The following is an 18,615-nucleotide window of genomic DNA, read 5'->3' on the forward strand; positions in this document are numbered from 1 at the left end:
TATCAGAATTTTTGCAAGTTGCAATCGCGCAAACTGGCATTTCGATAATAGTTTTAAATTCTTGTAAATTCACTGCAAAAACTGAGGAAAGTCATTATAGAAAATAACAAATGTCTTAGAATATCTCGCAAAAAGAAATGATCCAATATTAGTTAGAGCTAGTAAGGCCAAACGCTCCGTTCTTGAAGTAAAAGTGCGAGCTTTGCGCCAAAGTGACGTCACTAGAGTGACGTCGGAGGATCGGCGCGACGAGAGATACTTCAAAGGAGTGAACCAGCCCTTCTATTCTCTTTAGCACTGCCCCCCGCTTCGGTAGCCAGACGACCTGCACGTGAAGTCGAGCACTTTACGGTAGAACAGTTCAACGCAGACTAATCCAAGCGGTCACAGCCAGTGATGCTTGACTTCGGTGATCTGCTGAAAACCGATCAGTCCACTGCGTGACTAAAAGCGGAGGAAACAGCTAAAATAAGTCAATATGGGGAAGGGTTAGCAGCTATGTAGTTTGAATTTTCTATTGATCTTTGAAAATCGATAATAAATATAATTTTATTTCATCGGCTGAATTTTCAGAAAAAGCGGAATATTTATTAAAAAAAGAAAAGAAACTTTTAGAAAATCGGAGTTTTTGATAAAAAAGGGCTGAAATTCGAGAGAGAAAAGCGGAAAAATCTCATCTCTGATAGAGTTAAAATGTGAACCTTGGGACACAACAAAACTTTAAATATGTATAAATCATATTTTAAGTAGAGACTCACTTTTGACAAAAATGGACCCATAAATATGGGGATCTTAAGGTCACCCATAGTTTCCAAAGTATGGCAGAATCAAATGCTCATATTTTAAGTTTGAAAACCTTGTTATTCATAACAATATCCAACAAATATTATTTTCAAGTTTGAAACCGAAATGACCTATAAATTCAACTTAATATTTATTTATTTTTTCAATTTAGAGTTAGTTAATGCAAATGAATTATAAGATTTTTATCGCTACTTTAATGATCCAACAACTTTCAAATTTAAACAAACCCCTTCATAAATGTTTTCTTTATTCCAGATAAATATCTGTATAACACATCAAATCAGCTCTTTAAAAGATTAAAATACTTTTGTAGACATCCTAAGGCTGCAAGAGACCACAAAATTGAGGTAATTATTTGATTCACTCTCTATTTACCTACAAACTCCAATTGCTTTATATTTTTCTTGCTTTTTTTAAATGTAATTTATATATTCCTATCACAAAATTTTAGTTCAGCGAATTGAGAATCACATACTTAATTTACTCATTTTAACAGATGGAGATAAGTTGCAAAAATTTCATTTGATCTATCTGAACAGTTATTTAAAACATAGCTACTGGATTTTGCAAGTTTTTGCTGGCTTAGTTAAAATTCTCTTGGTTTTTGTACATTTTAGAAAATTCCCTAAAATTGAGTAAGTCTCCTAAAAAAATTCCCATTGAAATAGAATTTTTACACAGATTATTGCTTGAATATTTAAATAAGTATTTCTAATACATAATGAAGCGAACCTCATTTATGGGAAATCAGTTCAAAACTTTTTTTTGTTATCAACTCTCATTTTAAATTACTTAAAATAGTCTTAACTATCTTTGATGAATTAAATGCCCATTAATATTCGAAATTATGAGTAAACATAAAACATAACATTTCAAGTTCAATTAATGTGTCAATTATAACTGAAAAACATTGCAGTTTTTCTATTTTTATGACTATATAAAGCCCTAAAATTCCCTATATGTAAAATATTTAGTACATTATGCAATGATTATCATGAAATTTATGTTATTTTGCAAAACCTATTGGATTTTTCCCTATCCATGTTGGCAGCTATGTTTAAAACAATTTTAATCCCATTAACAATTTAGCGGCAACACAATTTGAGCGATCATTTTAAAAATATCAAGACTATATTAAATATAAAATCAACATTTTCGTTATAAGAAATTATTCCAATTAAGTGTTCTACAAATAACTATTATTTCCTTTATATAAGGGATGCACAACTTTTTTTGAGCGAAGGGCCACTTGCACAGCACGTAGATTAACGAAGGGATACACGCATATTTAGTCGTGTTAGCGGCAAATATGATAGTTTTTATCTAAACATTAGTGTTCTAAGCACCACATATTTTTATCAGTAAACTTAACGTGTGTGCAGAGAATTAAATACTTTTAATTACTTAAAACTAAAAAAACTGATATATTTTTTTAAAAAAACTTTTTCCATTTTTCACACTAATTAACTTTATATATATATATATATATATATATAGGAGGGGGAATATAAATTCTAACCCAAAGGAAGCTTACAGAATAAAAGTGCAAAAAAGGAATATGAATTTTATAGAGTAATATCAATTTGAATGAAATATTTTAAGAAAAGAAAATTTATAATGTTTAAACTAAATTAAAAGAAATTTTTTATTGTGTTCAGAAGTGGTTAATGTTGTTTAATTTAATTTTGGAATGTTTCAAAAAATTTATGCAGCTACTATGAAATGGCAATAGTGTTTTTTCAGTTTGTAGTTTCTAATACTGTCCATTGTTTCTTCTTAAGGTTGATTTGTCAAGATTCTCATGGGAAGAAATGAAAACTAAGTACAAGAAGATTTTTGTTGAAGCTATGGCTTAAAAAGCCCTTTATTCAGCAGCAGAAATAAAAACTATTTTTTCATCTACTGATATGTATCATTTCGTTTGGGCTTCACACAATAATTTGATCTACAAGATTTTTTAAAAAAAGGTACATATAATAAATTAATACAATGCCCAAAGCCTAAGAAAATATTTTAAATGCCATAAAAAAAGAATGAAAGTTTATATTAAATAAACTGGAATGTACAGATCTCAAAAATGTTTCCTAACAACCATAAAATAAAAAAAAATTAAGATACAACAAATATAAAAACAAAAAAAAATTGTCACAAAGAAAAAAAAAATTTCATTTTTTCAAGTCAGCACAAAACAAATAGATATGTTTTGTTGTTGCATTAGTTTTTAGTTTCCAGCAATTTTTATAATGAAAATATTTACATAAGGCAAATGGTGCAAAAAAATACATTCAATTGTTTTTTTTTTTAACAATAGCATTATTATTCTATAATTTTAAATACTCTCAATTTTTACTTATTGCTTAGTCCATATTTGCAGCTTTACACACTTATTAAGTCTACAAAGTGAATACTGTCGATCCCATGGATAAGCACCATGAGATAAAACAAGTGTAAATTTACATAAATGTCTATGAATTTTCTTCTTCCATCATAGCTTCTGGTAATATATAAGAAATATCATCCCAAGGGTGACGATAGAGACCTTGCTTCAAGCGTTTCTGATCCAAATAATGGCCTGAAGAAAAGATTTGTATTACTTTTACAGGTATACGTAGCAAAATAATTCAATAAAAAATAACCACCTTTTAACACTAAACATACCATAACCAGTAAAATGACCATTTAAGAACTTTTGTATTGAAAATGCGCTTATCACCTTATCGTTTTTGCACATTTGTCTTCATGACTTTTTCTAATACAGTCAATATTCAGCTTATACGCAGTTAATATTCAATTTTTTTTTTGTATTTTCCGAATAATACTTGTCATATACCTACTTCTACCACAGCCGGTGATTTGACCGAGAGAACAATTTATTGCTTTATTAGGTTATCGGATCAAAAATCACGATGTAATGCATGTTCAACGTATTGCATTCGATGAGTTGCGCATTTTTGCAAAGACTGATGTGTAGTGAGTTCAATCAGAATAACTGTAAATTCAAATTTCAAGAAAGTACCTAAAATTTTAGATTGGCATTTTTGTGTCAGAAAAGTGACAAAAACTAAATGTTTTGATAAGTAACTTATATTTTATGTTGATAGCTTTACTTCATTTCTAACTAACTGTTAGTTTTTACCCAGAAAAATATTGAAACAAGCACAGATTCTTAGAAATAATATTAATTATTAGAATAATTATAAAAATTACAGAAATAATAATTTGGAGAAATATGTTTGCGGAAAATGTACAATGTATATGTACTGTATATGTAAAAAATTAGTTTTGAGCAATGAATTAAAAATTGTTATTCTTTGTGCTTGCAATACATAAAAATAGGCAATATAGAATTTTGTTTAATTATAATAAAGTGTTTGTTAGTTTTAGTTAGTTCCTAACATCCATATTTCATACATTCAATGAAGAAACATAAAGTCCGGTCATTTGACTGGCTATGGTAGAAATAGGTATATATTAAGTGTTGGAAGTCCGGTCATTTGACCGGTTATGGTAGAAATAGGTATATATTAAGTGTTGGAAGTCCGGTCATTTGACCGGTTATGGTAGAAATAGGTATATATTAAGTGTTGGAAGTCCGGTCATTTGACCGGTTATGGTAGAAATAGGTATATATTAAGTGTTGGAAGTCCGGTCATTTGACCGGTTATGGTAGAAATAGGTATATATTAAGTGTTGGAAGTCCGGTCATTTGACCGGTTATGGTAGAAATAGGTATATATTAAGTGTTGGAAGTCCGGTCATTTGACCGGTTATGGTAGAAATAGGTATATATTAAGTGTTGGAAGTCCGGTCATTTGACCGGTTATGGTAGAAATAGGTATATATTAAGTGTTGGAAGTCCGGTCATTTGACCGGTTATGGTAGAAATAGGTATATATTAAGTGTTGGAAGTCCGGTCATTTGACCGGTTATGGTAGAAATAGGTATATATTAAGTGTTGGAAGTCCGGTCATTTGACCGGTTATGGTAGAAATAGGTATATATTAAGTGTTGGAAGTCCGGTCATTTGACCGGTTATGGTAGAAATAGGTATATATTAAGTGTTGGAAGTCCGGTCATTTGACCGGTTATGGTAGAAATAGGTATATATTAAGTGTTGGAAGTCCGGTCATTTGACCGGTTATGGTAGAAATAGGTATATATTAAGTGTTGGAAGTCCGGTCATTTGACCGGTTATGGTAGAAATAGGTATATATTAAGTGTTGGAAGTCCGGTCATTTGACCGGTTATGGTAGAAATAGGTATATATTAAGTGTTGGAAGTCCGGTCATTTGACCGGTTATGGTAGAAATAGGTATATATTAAGTGTTGGAAGTCCGGTCATTTGACCGGTTATGGTAGAAATAGGTATATATTAAGTGTTGGAAGTCCGGTCATTTGACCGGTTATGGTAGAAATAGGTATATATTAAGTGTTGGAAGTCCGGTCATTTGACCGGTTATGGTAGAAATAGGTATATATTAAGTGTTGGAAGTCCGGTCATTTGACCGGTTATGGTAGNACATTAAGTATATATATATATGTAATACAAAAATTATAAATATTTTTGTATTAATAAAAACAAAACTCTTTTCATAAAATGTCTTTGGTAAAGAATAGGTGTAGAGATATCCTATTTCGGAACTTCAAGGCTGAAAACATACCAATGAATAATAATTAGATTTATATTTCAAAGGAGTTATTTTTAAAATCTTTCACTTCTGTATTAGGAAGCATTAAATGATTTTCCATAATGCGTAGGTTATAAGGTATGCAGCGACTGAGCCTTTTTACCTCATTTTCTGTTAGTATATAATGCAGAAGCAATAGTTTTTGTGTGTCTCTTTCAACACGATGTGATCCTCATAAAATATATCCTAATCGTCTGAGAGTGCTGTCCACCCCCTCCAGTGTGGAGAAATGGGTGTGAGCTATTACCACCAACAGCCTACCTTTAAATAAAACTATTGAATAAGTATTTTGGCTCACGACTTAATTATTTGAGCTAAACATAACCAATGATAACAGGGGCGTAGCCCTATTATTATATATATATATAAATATTTAATTGAACATGTAATAATATTTTATTCTGATATTATAGGTGATATTCTCACATTTTATTGGGGGAGAGGAGAACCGAAAATTATTTCCAAATTATCTCCTTCTTCTCCTTTTGTAAATAATCATCACAAGAACAAAAATAATTAAATATCATGAAATTCGCAATAGTAATTGCTGAAAAAAAGATGGACTCCTCAAATGTGTGTTTTGTTTCGAGATTAGATGGATGTAATAAATATTGTATAAAAAAATATGGATTTAAAAACTATGGAAAAATCAATAATAACTGCCAAAAATTCGATAGAATCATTGCCTTAAGAAAAATACTCAAATACACTATACGAATTTTCTATATTGTTTGAAATATATTGGGATACTTAAAACCCATGTGAAAATCGATAACTGCCGAAGATGTAATCGAAACATTACATCCATCTACGATACTATCTGTGTAAATTGAGAATGTCAGAAAGTGATTATGTAAATGCGTAATTCAAATATTACGCGTAAATTTCTGTAGAAAAAGAAAAGTAATCTTTATTACTTTTCAAAAGAAAAATCTTTCTGCAAGAAATGTGTAACGTTCTGCAACAATGTCGCCGCGTTGCTGCGATTCTGCCACGGGGTTAGCAATCTTACAATTAATGTTCTCAATTGAAGGAAAGGGAAGGGGTGATTAAAAACATTTAAAAATCACCAATAGTAAAATTTTATTAAAACATATTTGCATTGCAGTGACATGCTAATACACATTCATCTGTAGGACAAATGGTGATTCTCTGTCATACAAAAGAGATCAATGTATAGTTATTTAATAACAATGTTAAATTATAAATAAAAAAAATGTGGTACAGCAGTAAAATCATTAACAATAGTTTTTGATAATGTAAAAACTCTCTCAAATTTAGGAAACCGTACGAAATGCATTTAAAGGTCTTAATAAAATTTCACTGTGATTTTTAGAATCATTTTTAATCAAATTCAATTTCATCATAAAGGGCAACTCTTGTTATTTAATAACAATGTAGGTATCATCCTCTCTACACTCATTGATATATTTACAACTGCCTATCATCCTCATGCATGAAAAAAAAAAAAAAAAAAAAAAAAAAAAAAAAAAAAAAAAAAAAAAAAAAAACACTAGCATTAAAAAAAAAAAAAAAACAATTTACAATTTTACCAAACAATTTAGGAAGAGCATTTTCACTGAAGTAAAATTTTTTGAGGGGTGAAACTCATGCATGAAATACAAGTTTAGATGCTAATTGGCATAACATTGAGCAGACTTGAGGGTCTGACATATGGGAAAACTTTTCAAATTTAAAAAAAGCTTGAAAATAGATTGCCTGCCTGCATCAGTAGCAAACTAGCTTTGGAAAACAAGGAAATAGTATAACATAATACTTAAACAAGGTAGCAAGTAAACCAGCATATATATATATATATATATATATAAACAGCAAAATAAATACAAAAAAAATGAAGAAAATTAAGAAAAACAATATGTTATATATATACATATATATATAGTATAATAAATAAATACAAAAAGAAAAAAAAAGAAGAAGATTAAGAAAAACAATAAGTTATATTTACTGGGCATAAGCTGCAAGTAAACAAAACTCATAAAATAAATGTTCAAGATGTAGAGAAAACATGGAAAAATTACAGAACAATGAAAAAAAAGGCTAAAGAAAAAAAATAATAATAAAAATCCGGAAAATAAAAGATATAATCTTTTCATCAGCTCACACAATTATATCTACAAAAAGGAGTGCTTTCTAATATTGTATCAATAAAGCCAAAAGTTAAATATATCAATATAATAGTTTTAGGAGCACTCAAAGAAACGGGGTTATTAATTATGAAATTAATCCTATCAATAAAATTATTCATTTATGTTTACATAAAATTAACAAAATTGCAAAACTCTTTCAGACTTTACAAAACTTACAGACTTTAACATAATGATAAGATAACTAGTTTCTGACAAAGCTTCTATTCTTGATTTTATTAGTCGCCAAAAACCATATCTCTCATCCTTTGTTTAAATATATTTGATGCAGAGTTACATATTCTGCTTTTTAAAATAATAATTACTTTATTAAATTAGGATAAAATAATTTTGTTCCTAAATTTAGATAGAAAATTTTAATATTAATTATAAATGTTTAACAAAACACTTTAGAATACATTTAAATTTATTGATCATACTAAATAGATAAAAATGTGGTGAAAATTTAGCAAACTAAAAAAAATCTAAATGATGGCAAATGTAAATTAGTAAATGGCCCCCTATAATTATTATTTTTTTTTAAATGTTAAACATTTTTTAATAATTTGAAAATGAAAATTCAATGAGTAATAAACCTAATGAATTTTTAATTTCAATTTTTTATTAAAGTAAGTGATAAATTATATAATTTTGAAATAACAAATCTGAATAACATAAGATTTCTACCTGCATTAGCTAAATGTTAAAATAATGAAAAGACCTTTTAGTTGATACTTTATTTTTTAAATCTTGCCTCTAAAATTCATTGAGTTTTTTGAAATTGAACTGAACTGAAATTTTAAGAAAAAAATCCAGTAAAATAAGACAATAAAAATTATAATTTTTTTTATATAATTAATGAACACAAACGCCCTCAGGCACAAAAGCCCATTATTAAAATTTTCAATTCTTTATTTAAATAAACAAGAGACGAAATTTTAAAAATGATAAAGCTCAGTGATTCTTCACTGCTCTGGATCCACATGAAAATACTTTATTAGTGAATGATCCCCAAATCATATTAAACGATAGTGAAACTGAGCTATAAATGGCAGAGTATGTGAACGTCATAAGCTTGCCTGTGCCTTTAAAAAAGTCAACAAAAAATACAATTTTAATGTGATATAGGGGAAAAAGTTTTTGGTTTGATTTCATGTGCGAGTACCAGCTTAGTTAACCCGGACCCTATAGTAATTTAACATATAAAATGATTGACGCTTTGGTATTATAGGGATGGAGCCGAAAGGGATTGTAATAGAATGAATAGTGAAAATGTTGAACAGAGCTTTGAGAAAACCACTCTTTTTTGCGTCATTGGAGACGGCAATCAACATGACTAAGAAAGCACCTTATATTGGAAAAAAGAAAATTGAGCACTTTTTACAAATACTCAATGAAAAAAAAACACCTTTAAGGGCTTTTAATGGCTTAAGAACGAAAATAAAAATATGCACCTTTAGGTACTTTTTTAAAATGCTACCCACCCTGATATATATATATGTTGAATTTAATTTACAATATATATGTTGTAAATTTAATTGAAATTATATGTTAGACTTCCTGTAAATGTAGATACCATACTAATTTATACTCAGCTGTAAATATCTTAGTTAACAGGAAACAAATCTTAAAATATCCTCACCAATGAATCCAACTGTGCGACCCAGTACAAAAAGGCCGTTGAGTGCTCCAATTTCAATATATTCTGTAGCTTCCTCTTGAGTAAAACAGCCACTGCATCGTAGAAGATCGACTACTGCTGCCCCAATCAGACCATCAACATTCAAAATTAAGTTTGGTTTCTGAAAAATGATATCATTAACTCTTTGTCAAATGTGCAACATACATGAAAGAAAAAAATTACAGTAGAAAATACCAAAGGTTCAGTATATTATCCTTAATTAAAATTATAATTTAATTAAGAATAGAACTCTTCCATAATCAATGAATAGCAACAGTTTTCAGAAAGTTCAAAATTAAATATACCTAAATATAACTTTCTTTTCATAATATAAAGTAGACCTGTGAATAAACATTTCACGTTTTTAATCTCTTTTTAGCTTAGTTCCTTTCCATTTCTTATGTCAACAATGTAAAAAATCCACGGTATTTAGTGCATCCTCTAATACTATTTCAAAGAAATACCGAAGAGTGAAAGAGTTTTAGACAATATCTTGCGTCTAATAGTAATATCCAAAAAAGTAATAATAAATAAACCTACTAGAAACTTAATAAAAGTTTCTCAAGATTGTATGGTTAATGGTTTCAGAAAGGTCTACATCAGTTTTAGCCGAGAAGAATACTAACAGCGTTTAAGAACAGTACTGCCTTAATGAAGGTGATTTTTGAATAAGAGTTGATTATACAAGTCGAATATGCAATCTGGTAAAGCAACAGATGAAGACTTTATCTACCACCATTTAATAAAGCAGCAGGTTATGCTGCATAGGCTGAAAATTTTTTCCCCGAGGACATAACAGAGAGAAATGGATGCTTTGAAACTGTTAGAAAATTCCTTGTTTACTTTAAGAGAAAAAAAGAGGTAAACAAACAAAAATATTCTTCGTTCCTAAATAAATAACATTTACGTTTTAGATTGTTAGTGTTAAATTTTAGTTTTCATGCTCCTGATGTCTAATTGTTTTAATGATTTTGCCTCATCCAATGAGTGCTCTACTGTTCTTAAATTTAAAATTTTCGTTCAAGAAAGTTTTTACCTTTTATTAAATAACATGTGAATAAAAAAAATTAACATTTAGAGAAAAGAGAGCTTTGAAACAAAATATTAAGGATCTAAAAGCAAGTAAGAACCTTCATTATGTAAACAGTATCCATTAAAATAAACCTTGCAAAAGGAGAAAATTGAATAAAAGCGTAATCGTTTTATCTATTACAAGTATTGCATACAGGGTATCTGCTACATTTCAGATTTTCAAATTCATGACTTTCCATGACTAATTCCTAGAATTTTTCACAACTTAACGAAGTTACTATTTTCTCCGACAAAAAACCAACAAGAAATTTAAAAAACAATTATAATAACATAAATTGAAATGATAAATCTAACCAAAACTGTCATACTCTCCGTCTTCATATTTATAGATCTTAAATTTTAAAAAAAGAGAGCAAAGAAAGAGTTGAAGCAATAAAATAGCTGAAAAAAATACAAAAGCAAATAATTTTTTTCTGCAGAATTATATTCTAAAAGATACTTTTCTTGTTCATACGAAAGGAAAGAAATATTCCTGATTTGTCTGTTCTCATTTCGAAATAAAAAAATAAATAACAAAAATTCTGAAATCACAGTAGTTTAAAAAATAATTCGAGCTGTTTTTTCTTTCATTTTTTGAAAGAACACCGTAATTTTTTAAAGTACATGATAAAAATATTTTATATTTTAATAAAATATGACAGTGAGTGGGGATTTTATTACAAATTTAGATATTTGGAACACCATAAAATGGAGAGGGATATTTTTAAATTCCATTTTAAAAATTAGATTTTTCAGCGACTTAAATCCATAACTTTCCATGATTTTCTTTAAAAAATAGTTAAAATTATGACATTTCACGACAAATTTTGTTCAATACCGAAATTCATTACTTTCCAGGTGCGACGATATCCTACACATAGTAACCATGATTTCTCTGCTGGTGTTATGAAAAATTTTAACACAATTTTTATTGTAAAGAGCAGATTACTAACCAGTTAAGTGTGTCATACTCACTTTTGAAGTTGTTATCTTTTCGACAGCTAGAGCGTAGTCTAAGACTGGTGTAGCCGGGAAGTTTTCTTTCACATAATCTTTTAAGATCTGCACTCTCATATCAGGGTTGTTAATCTAATAAAAAGAAAGAACTCAGCCAATTAATATCAAATTGGAATACCAATTAAATCAGCTTCAACAGCTGACAAACGCCAGCACCTACTATCCAAGGCAACTCCCTTCCAATTTCTAATCTTTAGAGTTTTCAAATCATTTTCGATGTCTTTGAGCCATCGAGTAGGGTGTCTGCCTCTGGGGCGTGACCCCTCGAGGTTCTTCAAGATGACGATCCTCATTCTTTCCTGTTTTCTAATGCCACCTAGCTTCTTAACGGTTAATAGTTTTGTGGGGTTGTTATTCCAAATAAGTGCCAAAAATACTTTATCTGTTTGATTTGGTTACATATTTATCAGGCATTATTTTCTACATCAGTACCAAACATTTTGTGTATTATCTTCTTTGACGGCGCAACAGCCCCTTGCAGGCCTTGGCTGCCCAACAGCTGACAAACGCCTGCGCCTCCTATCCATGGCAACTCCCTTCCAATTTTAAATCTTTAGAGTTTTCAAATCATTTTCGATGTCATCGAGCCATCTAGTAGAGGGTCTGCCCATGGGGCTTGATTTAAGGTGACGATTCTCATGGCCTTATTTTCAGAGCTTCTCCATAAATGGCCCAGTAACTTCAGCCTATTACTGCGGATTATTTGTGAAATTTGGGGCGGCTTATAGAGTCGGTAGAGCTCAAAGTTATATCTGGTTCCCCAGCATCCCCTTTCCTGAATTGCGTCAAAGATGGCTCTGAGGATCTTCCTTTCATAGGTGTCAAGGGTCCGCTGTATGTCTGAGTTCAGGGTCCAAGTTTCGCTTCCATCAAGTAGCTCAAGAAGTATGAGTGTCAGAGTTTTAACTTAGTTTTTCAACTGAGAAGATTCAATCTTAGCTGTCTCCTCAGTCCAAAAAAACACTTATTAGCCATTTTGACTCTATTGATGCTCTAAGTATTATTTGATCGTTAACAACAGTGTCAAGGTATTTGAATTCGTTAACCCTTCCAAAGGTATAACCATTAATACATAAAGGGGCACTGTAATTTATAGTTGAGGACGAAAATTCCACGAATTTCGTCTTATCTTTGTTAATAGAAAGTGTTACGATACCCCTACATATAAATACACTCTAAAGTCTAAATAATTCTCAATATTTTACAGAATTTCAAACAAAAGATTGCTACACATTGAAATCTGCGCATAAATTCAGTTTTCTCATATGATGTTTTGTGGAGATATTCTGAAATGAAGTTTTATCTGTGTGTATCTCAGGAACCTCATCTGCAAAGAAAACCTGAAACTATAGGGATTGAGTCTGCAATTGAAAGGTCATTCTAAAAAAAACAGCACGAATTTTTTAGGGAAGAAATTATTCTGAAAATATTCGGTAAGAAATCCTTCTTATTAACATAATATGTACCTAAAAGAATTTTTTTTAAAAATAAAAAAAAATCATGCTAAAAAAATTACTTAAATTATTTATATAATGCATATTTAAAATTTATCGTAACATAATACAATAGAACTTAATTACTTTCATATTGGTCACAAATAATTTTTTTCAATTGAAAAAAAAACTCTTTTTGAATTTGTAATAATAATGGAAAAGACATAAATGGATAATCAACACTTTTAAATTGTATTGCTTTCTCACTAAACCCAAAAAAAAAAAAANTATTCTTGAAATTAAAAAAAAAATATATGGTTTCATACTTACAGATTTTACTCTATGGCCAATACCCATAATCAGCTGGCCTTTTTTCCTCATTGAATTGACAAATTCCATTGGTATCATTCCACTATCATAGGCTTCAGTGAATAATTTTGCTGCAGCATCTAGAGCTCCACCAAATCTATCTCCCTAGATAAATAAATATCTTTAGTCGATAACAGGGTGCGTACCCAAAATCTTTCAACAAAAAATAAGCACCTTTTCAGCACTGCACTCTATACATTAACAAAATGCAAAAGACTTTACATGACCATGATAAAATAACTAGTTTCTGACAAAGAACTCTTTTCTTGATTATATTAGTCAAAAACATGGAAGGAAAAAATTTTCGGTTCGATTTCAGAAGGAGGAAAATGAAATCGAAAATTGAGAATCTCCTGCAAAATGCTGCCGAGTTGCACATGATAGTGCAAGAATAATTCCCACTGAATCAAGAAGAGTATGCGCACACGCGGACCAGCAAAGCATTTCATCAGACATGTAAAATGATTGGAACTTTCATACGCTACGGAACGACAGTACGCCGAAATGCATTGTGTGTGAATGATTCGTGGAAACATTGAATCAAACAATGTGAAGACCACGCTTTTGCATAATACATGCTGAAAATTGACAATAAAAAAAAAATTTCTTCGAAAAGGGAAAATTAAGCACTTTTTAAAAATGCCCAATAAAAAAGCCCCTTTAAGGGCATTTAAAAAACGTAAATCAAAAATAAGCACCTTTAAGCACTTTTTTAAAACACTACGCTTCCTGAATAAAATAGCATCTTAACTAAATAGGATGTTTCTGGTAAGTTTCAATCACAAAAGTGAAACATGATTTAACAATTACAATGCAGCGATTTGATTTTTCTGTGAATCATAGTTCACTAATATCCATAAATCTAAAATTTTTACTAAATTCTGTTAACCTGTTTGCAAATCATATATGCCTTTCGAGCAGACTTATCTCAGGCCCGAGCAGTTCACCAGTACATTGTTGGAGAACCAGCCCAGTGAACAGGCAGTGCATCTTAAGCTGAAACAATTTTTAATTACTACTAGATGGCACTCCATTTTATTTAAATTAAACGTAGTTTTAATATTCCGACCTTCAGATTTTCGTATTCCTTGGTATTTTGTTCATCGGCTGTGGGTGAGGAAAGGACAAATCGTAATGTAAACATAAACAAAAAGAGCTTGGTTCTTTAACTTTCTACATGATCTTAACATTTTTTTGTTTCTGAGAGCTTTCTGAAAGTTTTTAAATTTTTTTTTTTGTTGTTGCTACTATGTGTTTTTTTAAGGGTTTTAGAGTCAGCTTTGTTACAGCTTGTGTTGTTTTGGATATATTTCGTGCACTTCTCTTGTTATTTCGGAAAGCCCCGACTCCAGATTATTATGGCGAGAAAGCGTTATTTAACAGAGAATGAATACTTGAATGATGAATGAACTAATTAGTGATATAGAAGAAAATGATGATTCATTTGCTTTGTCAGATATTTTCTTATTAATATTAATGTGTTTTGTCAATTAAAACTTTTGAATAACTAGAATAGTACTTTAAAAATTATTTCTTAAAAGGTAAGTAAATGTTTTCACATATTTTCATGTAAATTGAAGGAAAAATAATATTTCAATCTAGTTTTAATGTATATGACAGATTCCGTAATAATTTAAAATAATACCAAAAATTATGGAGGTAGGAGCTTCATTATTTGTAATTTGGTTTCTAAACCTAGGCCAAGTAGAGCAAAACTCCCATCCTATAGTATAATTCTTTTTACTTCTGCTTTGCCCCGAACAAGCATCTTAAACAAAACGGCCCTGTTGCAAAAAGGTTAATGAGACCTTCGTAACATTATCTTTCCTTACCAATAATCTCTCTCTCATTTTTTTTAAAAATTTTTTGCTGTTTTTGTTTGCCAGAGTTGTATTTAACGCACTATAGAGTATTTTACGCAGATTGGTAAGTACAAAATGCAGCTCAACTTCCAAAACACTCACAGAAAATTAAGAAATGATGTCTGAATAACATATTCAAGTTAATTGAACCGATTGGCAGATATTGCTAATATAAACGAAGTAGTAGATTTGCAGTATTATTGAAAACAATCTTGAAATATGTTACTGAAAATAGTAAAGACCTCTCAGAAAAAAGAATCTTCGAAAGCAAAATATGTTTAAAAAAAACATGCTTTTATTTCTATAACATAACCTAGCGGCAATTATAAAAGCAAGTTTGTAAAATTGATAATATGAAAAGTAATTCTGAAATCACGAATGTTCAAAAGATCATTCAGTCTAAAAGTAGTGTTTTTTTTCTTCAGTTTTTTAAAATTTATATTTTACTGAAAAAATGTAATAATGCGAATTTCAGATTAATATAAAAGAATTGTTAAATTTATATGGCGCATTTGTTTTTTTTTCTTTCTATTTTTGGATGAAATATAATAATAAAATTCTGATATTTTTTATACAATAGTGTGTTGTGGAAATTTTGAATAACGCATTCTAGTAATTATTACCTTTGAGGAGTTGGATTTTTCAAGAATCGATCCTGAATCATCTAGCTATTGCGATTGATTAGCTCATGGTTTTTTAAAATCCAAAAGTTTTTAAAACAAAGAAAATTTTGATATGCTTGCCAGGATTTTGATATCTGATGATTTTAAAATCTTGACAGCAGAATTAGAAGTTTGCAAATTAATGACTTTCTGACAGGCACAGTTTGCATAGATTACATTGTGAATCCATCAAAGGCTTCGAACAAGTTTTCGGCAGTTACAGCTACAATTTTTCTCATGGTTTTTTAAAATCCTAATATTTTCCATGCAATATTACGACTCACGAAATTCGAATCATGCAATTGATCATTCACTTATTGACATGACGATTCTATCGTTTGTCTGATTGATTTTTCCGCATTGCTTATTGATTTTAAAATTGAGATATTTTCCATACAATGTAATTACGACTTATAAAATAGATCACAACAGTGATCACTTTTTGATGCACTCAAGTTGAGCTGAATCGAAAAATAATCTAAACACTCATCAAGCATCCATGCAGTGTTTAGATTTTTTTTTTCTTTTTGCCATTAATTTGCAGAGTCTTTAAAGTCAAGATATATTTTATAACATGCTATTATGACACATGGAATTTGAAATGTGCTTTTAAATNCTCAAGTTGAGCTGAATCGAAAAATAATCTAAACACTCATCAAGCATCCATGCAGTGTTTAGATTTTTTTTTCTTTTTGCCATTAATTTGCTGAGTCTTTAAAGTCCAGATACATTTTATAACATGCTATTATGACACATGGAATTTGAAATGTGCTTTTAAATATTCACTTTTCAAGATGCATATTTTATTACTAGTATTTTTAAACACAGCAGTCCATTGTGGGGAATAATTGTTTATGACAATGTCAATTTTAATCTATGAAAAGGTACCCCACCATAGAATCAAGTTAACATGTCTTATATACTAATTGGAATTATATATTTGTTATAGTTGATAGATATTTAGTTGTTAATTGGAATTATATATTTGTAGTGGTAGACCCACTACATCCATTATTTTTCAAAACGTGAGACTATCATCCATAATAGAATATATTTCCCAATGAATTTTTCTATCGAAGTCTATCAGATGCTGTTTTCAAATCTTCATCCATACATGTAAGTTTTTCCTGTTTTCTAATGCCACCTAGCTTATTGACGGTTAATAGTTTTCTAGGGTTGTTTTCCCAAATAAGTACTGAAAATACATTATTAGTTTGATTTAGTGACTTGTTTGGTGACATATTTATCAGGCATTATTTTCTAGATCAGTACCAAACACTTTATGTATTATCTTCTTTGTCAGCACAACAGCCCCTTGCAGGCCTTGGCTGTCTAACAGCTGACAAACGCCAGTGCCTCCTATCCATGGCAACTCACTTCCAATTTTAAATCTTTAGGGTTTTCAAATCATTTTCGATGTCGTCGAGCCATCTAGTAAAGGGTCTGCCCCTGGGGCTTGACTTAAGGTGGCGATTCTCATGGCCCTACTTTAAGAGCTTCTCCATAGATAGCCCAGCCATTTCAGCCTATTACTGCAGATTATTTGTGAAATTTTGGGCTGCTTATCAAGGGTCTGTCCAGACCGAATCTACTACCGTTTAGCGGTACCTTCACAAATTTAACCTTAGTAAAAACGGTAGTTTCACAAATTTAATTTTAGGAAAAACGGTAGTTTCACAAAATACTTTTTCTTAAAATTTTATTTTTGTATTCCTTAAGACATGGTAAATCCATATTCTTGCCATATTTTTGTGTTGGATTTTTAAATATAATTTTTAATTTTTCACAAATTATATCTAAATTTTCACAAAATAGGTACTTCTCAGAAAAACCTAGACATACCCCTGCTTATAGAGTCGGTAGAGTTCGAAGTTATATCTGGTTCCCCAGCATCTCCTTCCTAGAACTGTGCCAAAGATGGCTCTAAGGATCATTTTTTCGAAGCTGTCTAGTGTCTGCTGTATATCTGAGTTCAGGGTCCAAGTTTCACTTCCATAAAGTAGCGCAGGAAGTATGAATGTCTTATAAAGTTTTAACTTTATTTTTTGGCTGAGAAGATTCGATCTTAGTTTGTGTATTATATCTGATTCAAAAATTAGTGATCTCTTTTTAATATGCTTATTATTACAATATAATGAGAACTTATTACGATTACTGTTGACTAAATTTCATTTATATGTAATTGGAACTAATGTAACAAGTTTGTGGTAATCTTCATTCAAATTTTTTTAAACTAAACCTTACAAATATGTTGAAATCCCCTAAACTTTGCTGAAACCTAACGAACAGAATAGAAAAAAAAAATTCTGACAGATCTGGTACTAGACTGGTACTTCTTACTACAGATATGGTACTAGATGAAGATCAACTTACGATTGTGAGTAGTCCAGATACAAGAGAAGAGACCAAATCTTTTCCAGCTCTTGCACACACAATTGTGTTGTGGGCTCCAGAGACTGCTGGTCCATGATCTGCTGTCACCATTAGAACCATCTCAAGGAACTTCCCCGCATAGGCCGGAAGTCTTCTCTGAAACCACAACAATCCCAGCACACCTCCTATACCCAGATCCTCTTTAATCACTGTGGTGATTGGAGTTCCAGCATACAGCAGTTCGTGACCACGTTCATCACATATGCTTGTCATGAAGGAGGCAGGCTTTCGAATCAAGCCCAATTCCTATAAATATGAATGAGAGAGAACAAATCAATGAAAATTATAAAAATATAAATTAAAAAAAGCGTGTGAAACTAATTTGTACAAAAAGATAACATTTAAATTTCTTTTTACTATAATATATATAAATTGACAGCCGAACAAACTGTTAACCCCTTAACTGCCGAGTAAAATTTACGTGATTCACTCCCCAGTGCCACCGTTT

At 30.2% G+C, this 18,615-nt stretch overlaps 2 protein-coding genes across 7 annotated transcripts in view; one reads left to right on the top strand and one right to left on the bottom strand.

The window, feature by feature from the left end:
• Positions 1-2,706, top strand: part of LOC107443063 (tRNA-queuosine alpha-mannosyltransferase) — a 34,228-nt gene extending 31,522 nt beyond the window's left edge. Inside the window, exons 7-8 of the mRNA XM_016056808.3 lie at positions 1,060-1,151; positions 2,586-2,706. Of these exons, the coding sequence (XP_015912294.2) occupies positions 1,060-1,151; positions 2,586-2,660 (167 nt within the window). The 3' untranslated portion in view covers positions 2,661-2,706. The remainder of the gene's footprint in view (positions 1-1,059; positions 1,152-2,585) is intronic.
• The window catches only part of LOC107443062 (ATP-citrate synthase), an 87,190-nt gene continuing 71,212 nt past the window's right edge, over positions 2,638-18,615 (bottom strand). For all 6 annotated transcript variants that reach the window (XM_043053237.2, XM_071178085.1, XM_043053236.2 and 3 more), the window contains exons 23-27: positions 18,108-18,413; positions 13,172-13,315; positions 11,367-11,480; positions 9,282-9,441; positions 2,638-3,376 (exon numbers count right to left, since the gene is read on the bottom strand). In XM_043053237.2, the coding sequence (XP_042909171.1) occupies positions 3,270-3,376; positions 9,282-9,441; positions 11,367-11,480; positions 13,172-13,315; positions 18,108-18,413 (831 nt within the window). In that variant the 3' untranslated portion in view covers positions 2,638-3,269. The remainder of the gene's footprint in view (positions 3,377-9,281; positions 9,442-11,366; positions 11,481-13,171; positions 13,316-18,107; positions 18,414-18,615) is intronic.

This window comes from Parasteatoda tepidariorum, chromosome 2 (genome assembly GCF_043381705.1).
Source record: "Parasteatoda tepidariorum isolate YZ-2023 chromosome 2, CAS_Ptep_4.0, whole genome shotgun sequence".
In the NCBI taxonomy this organism is placed as follows: domain Eukaryota; kingdom Metazoa; phylum Arthropoda; class Arachnida; order Araneae; family Theridiidae; genus Parasteatoda; species Parasteatoda tepidariorum.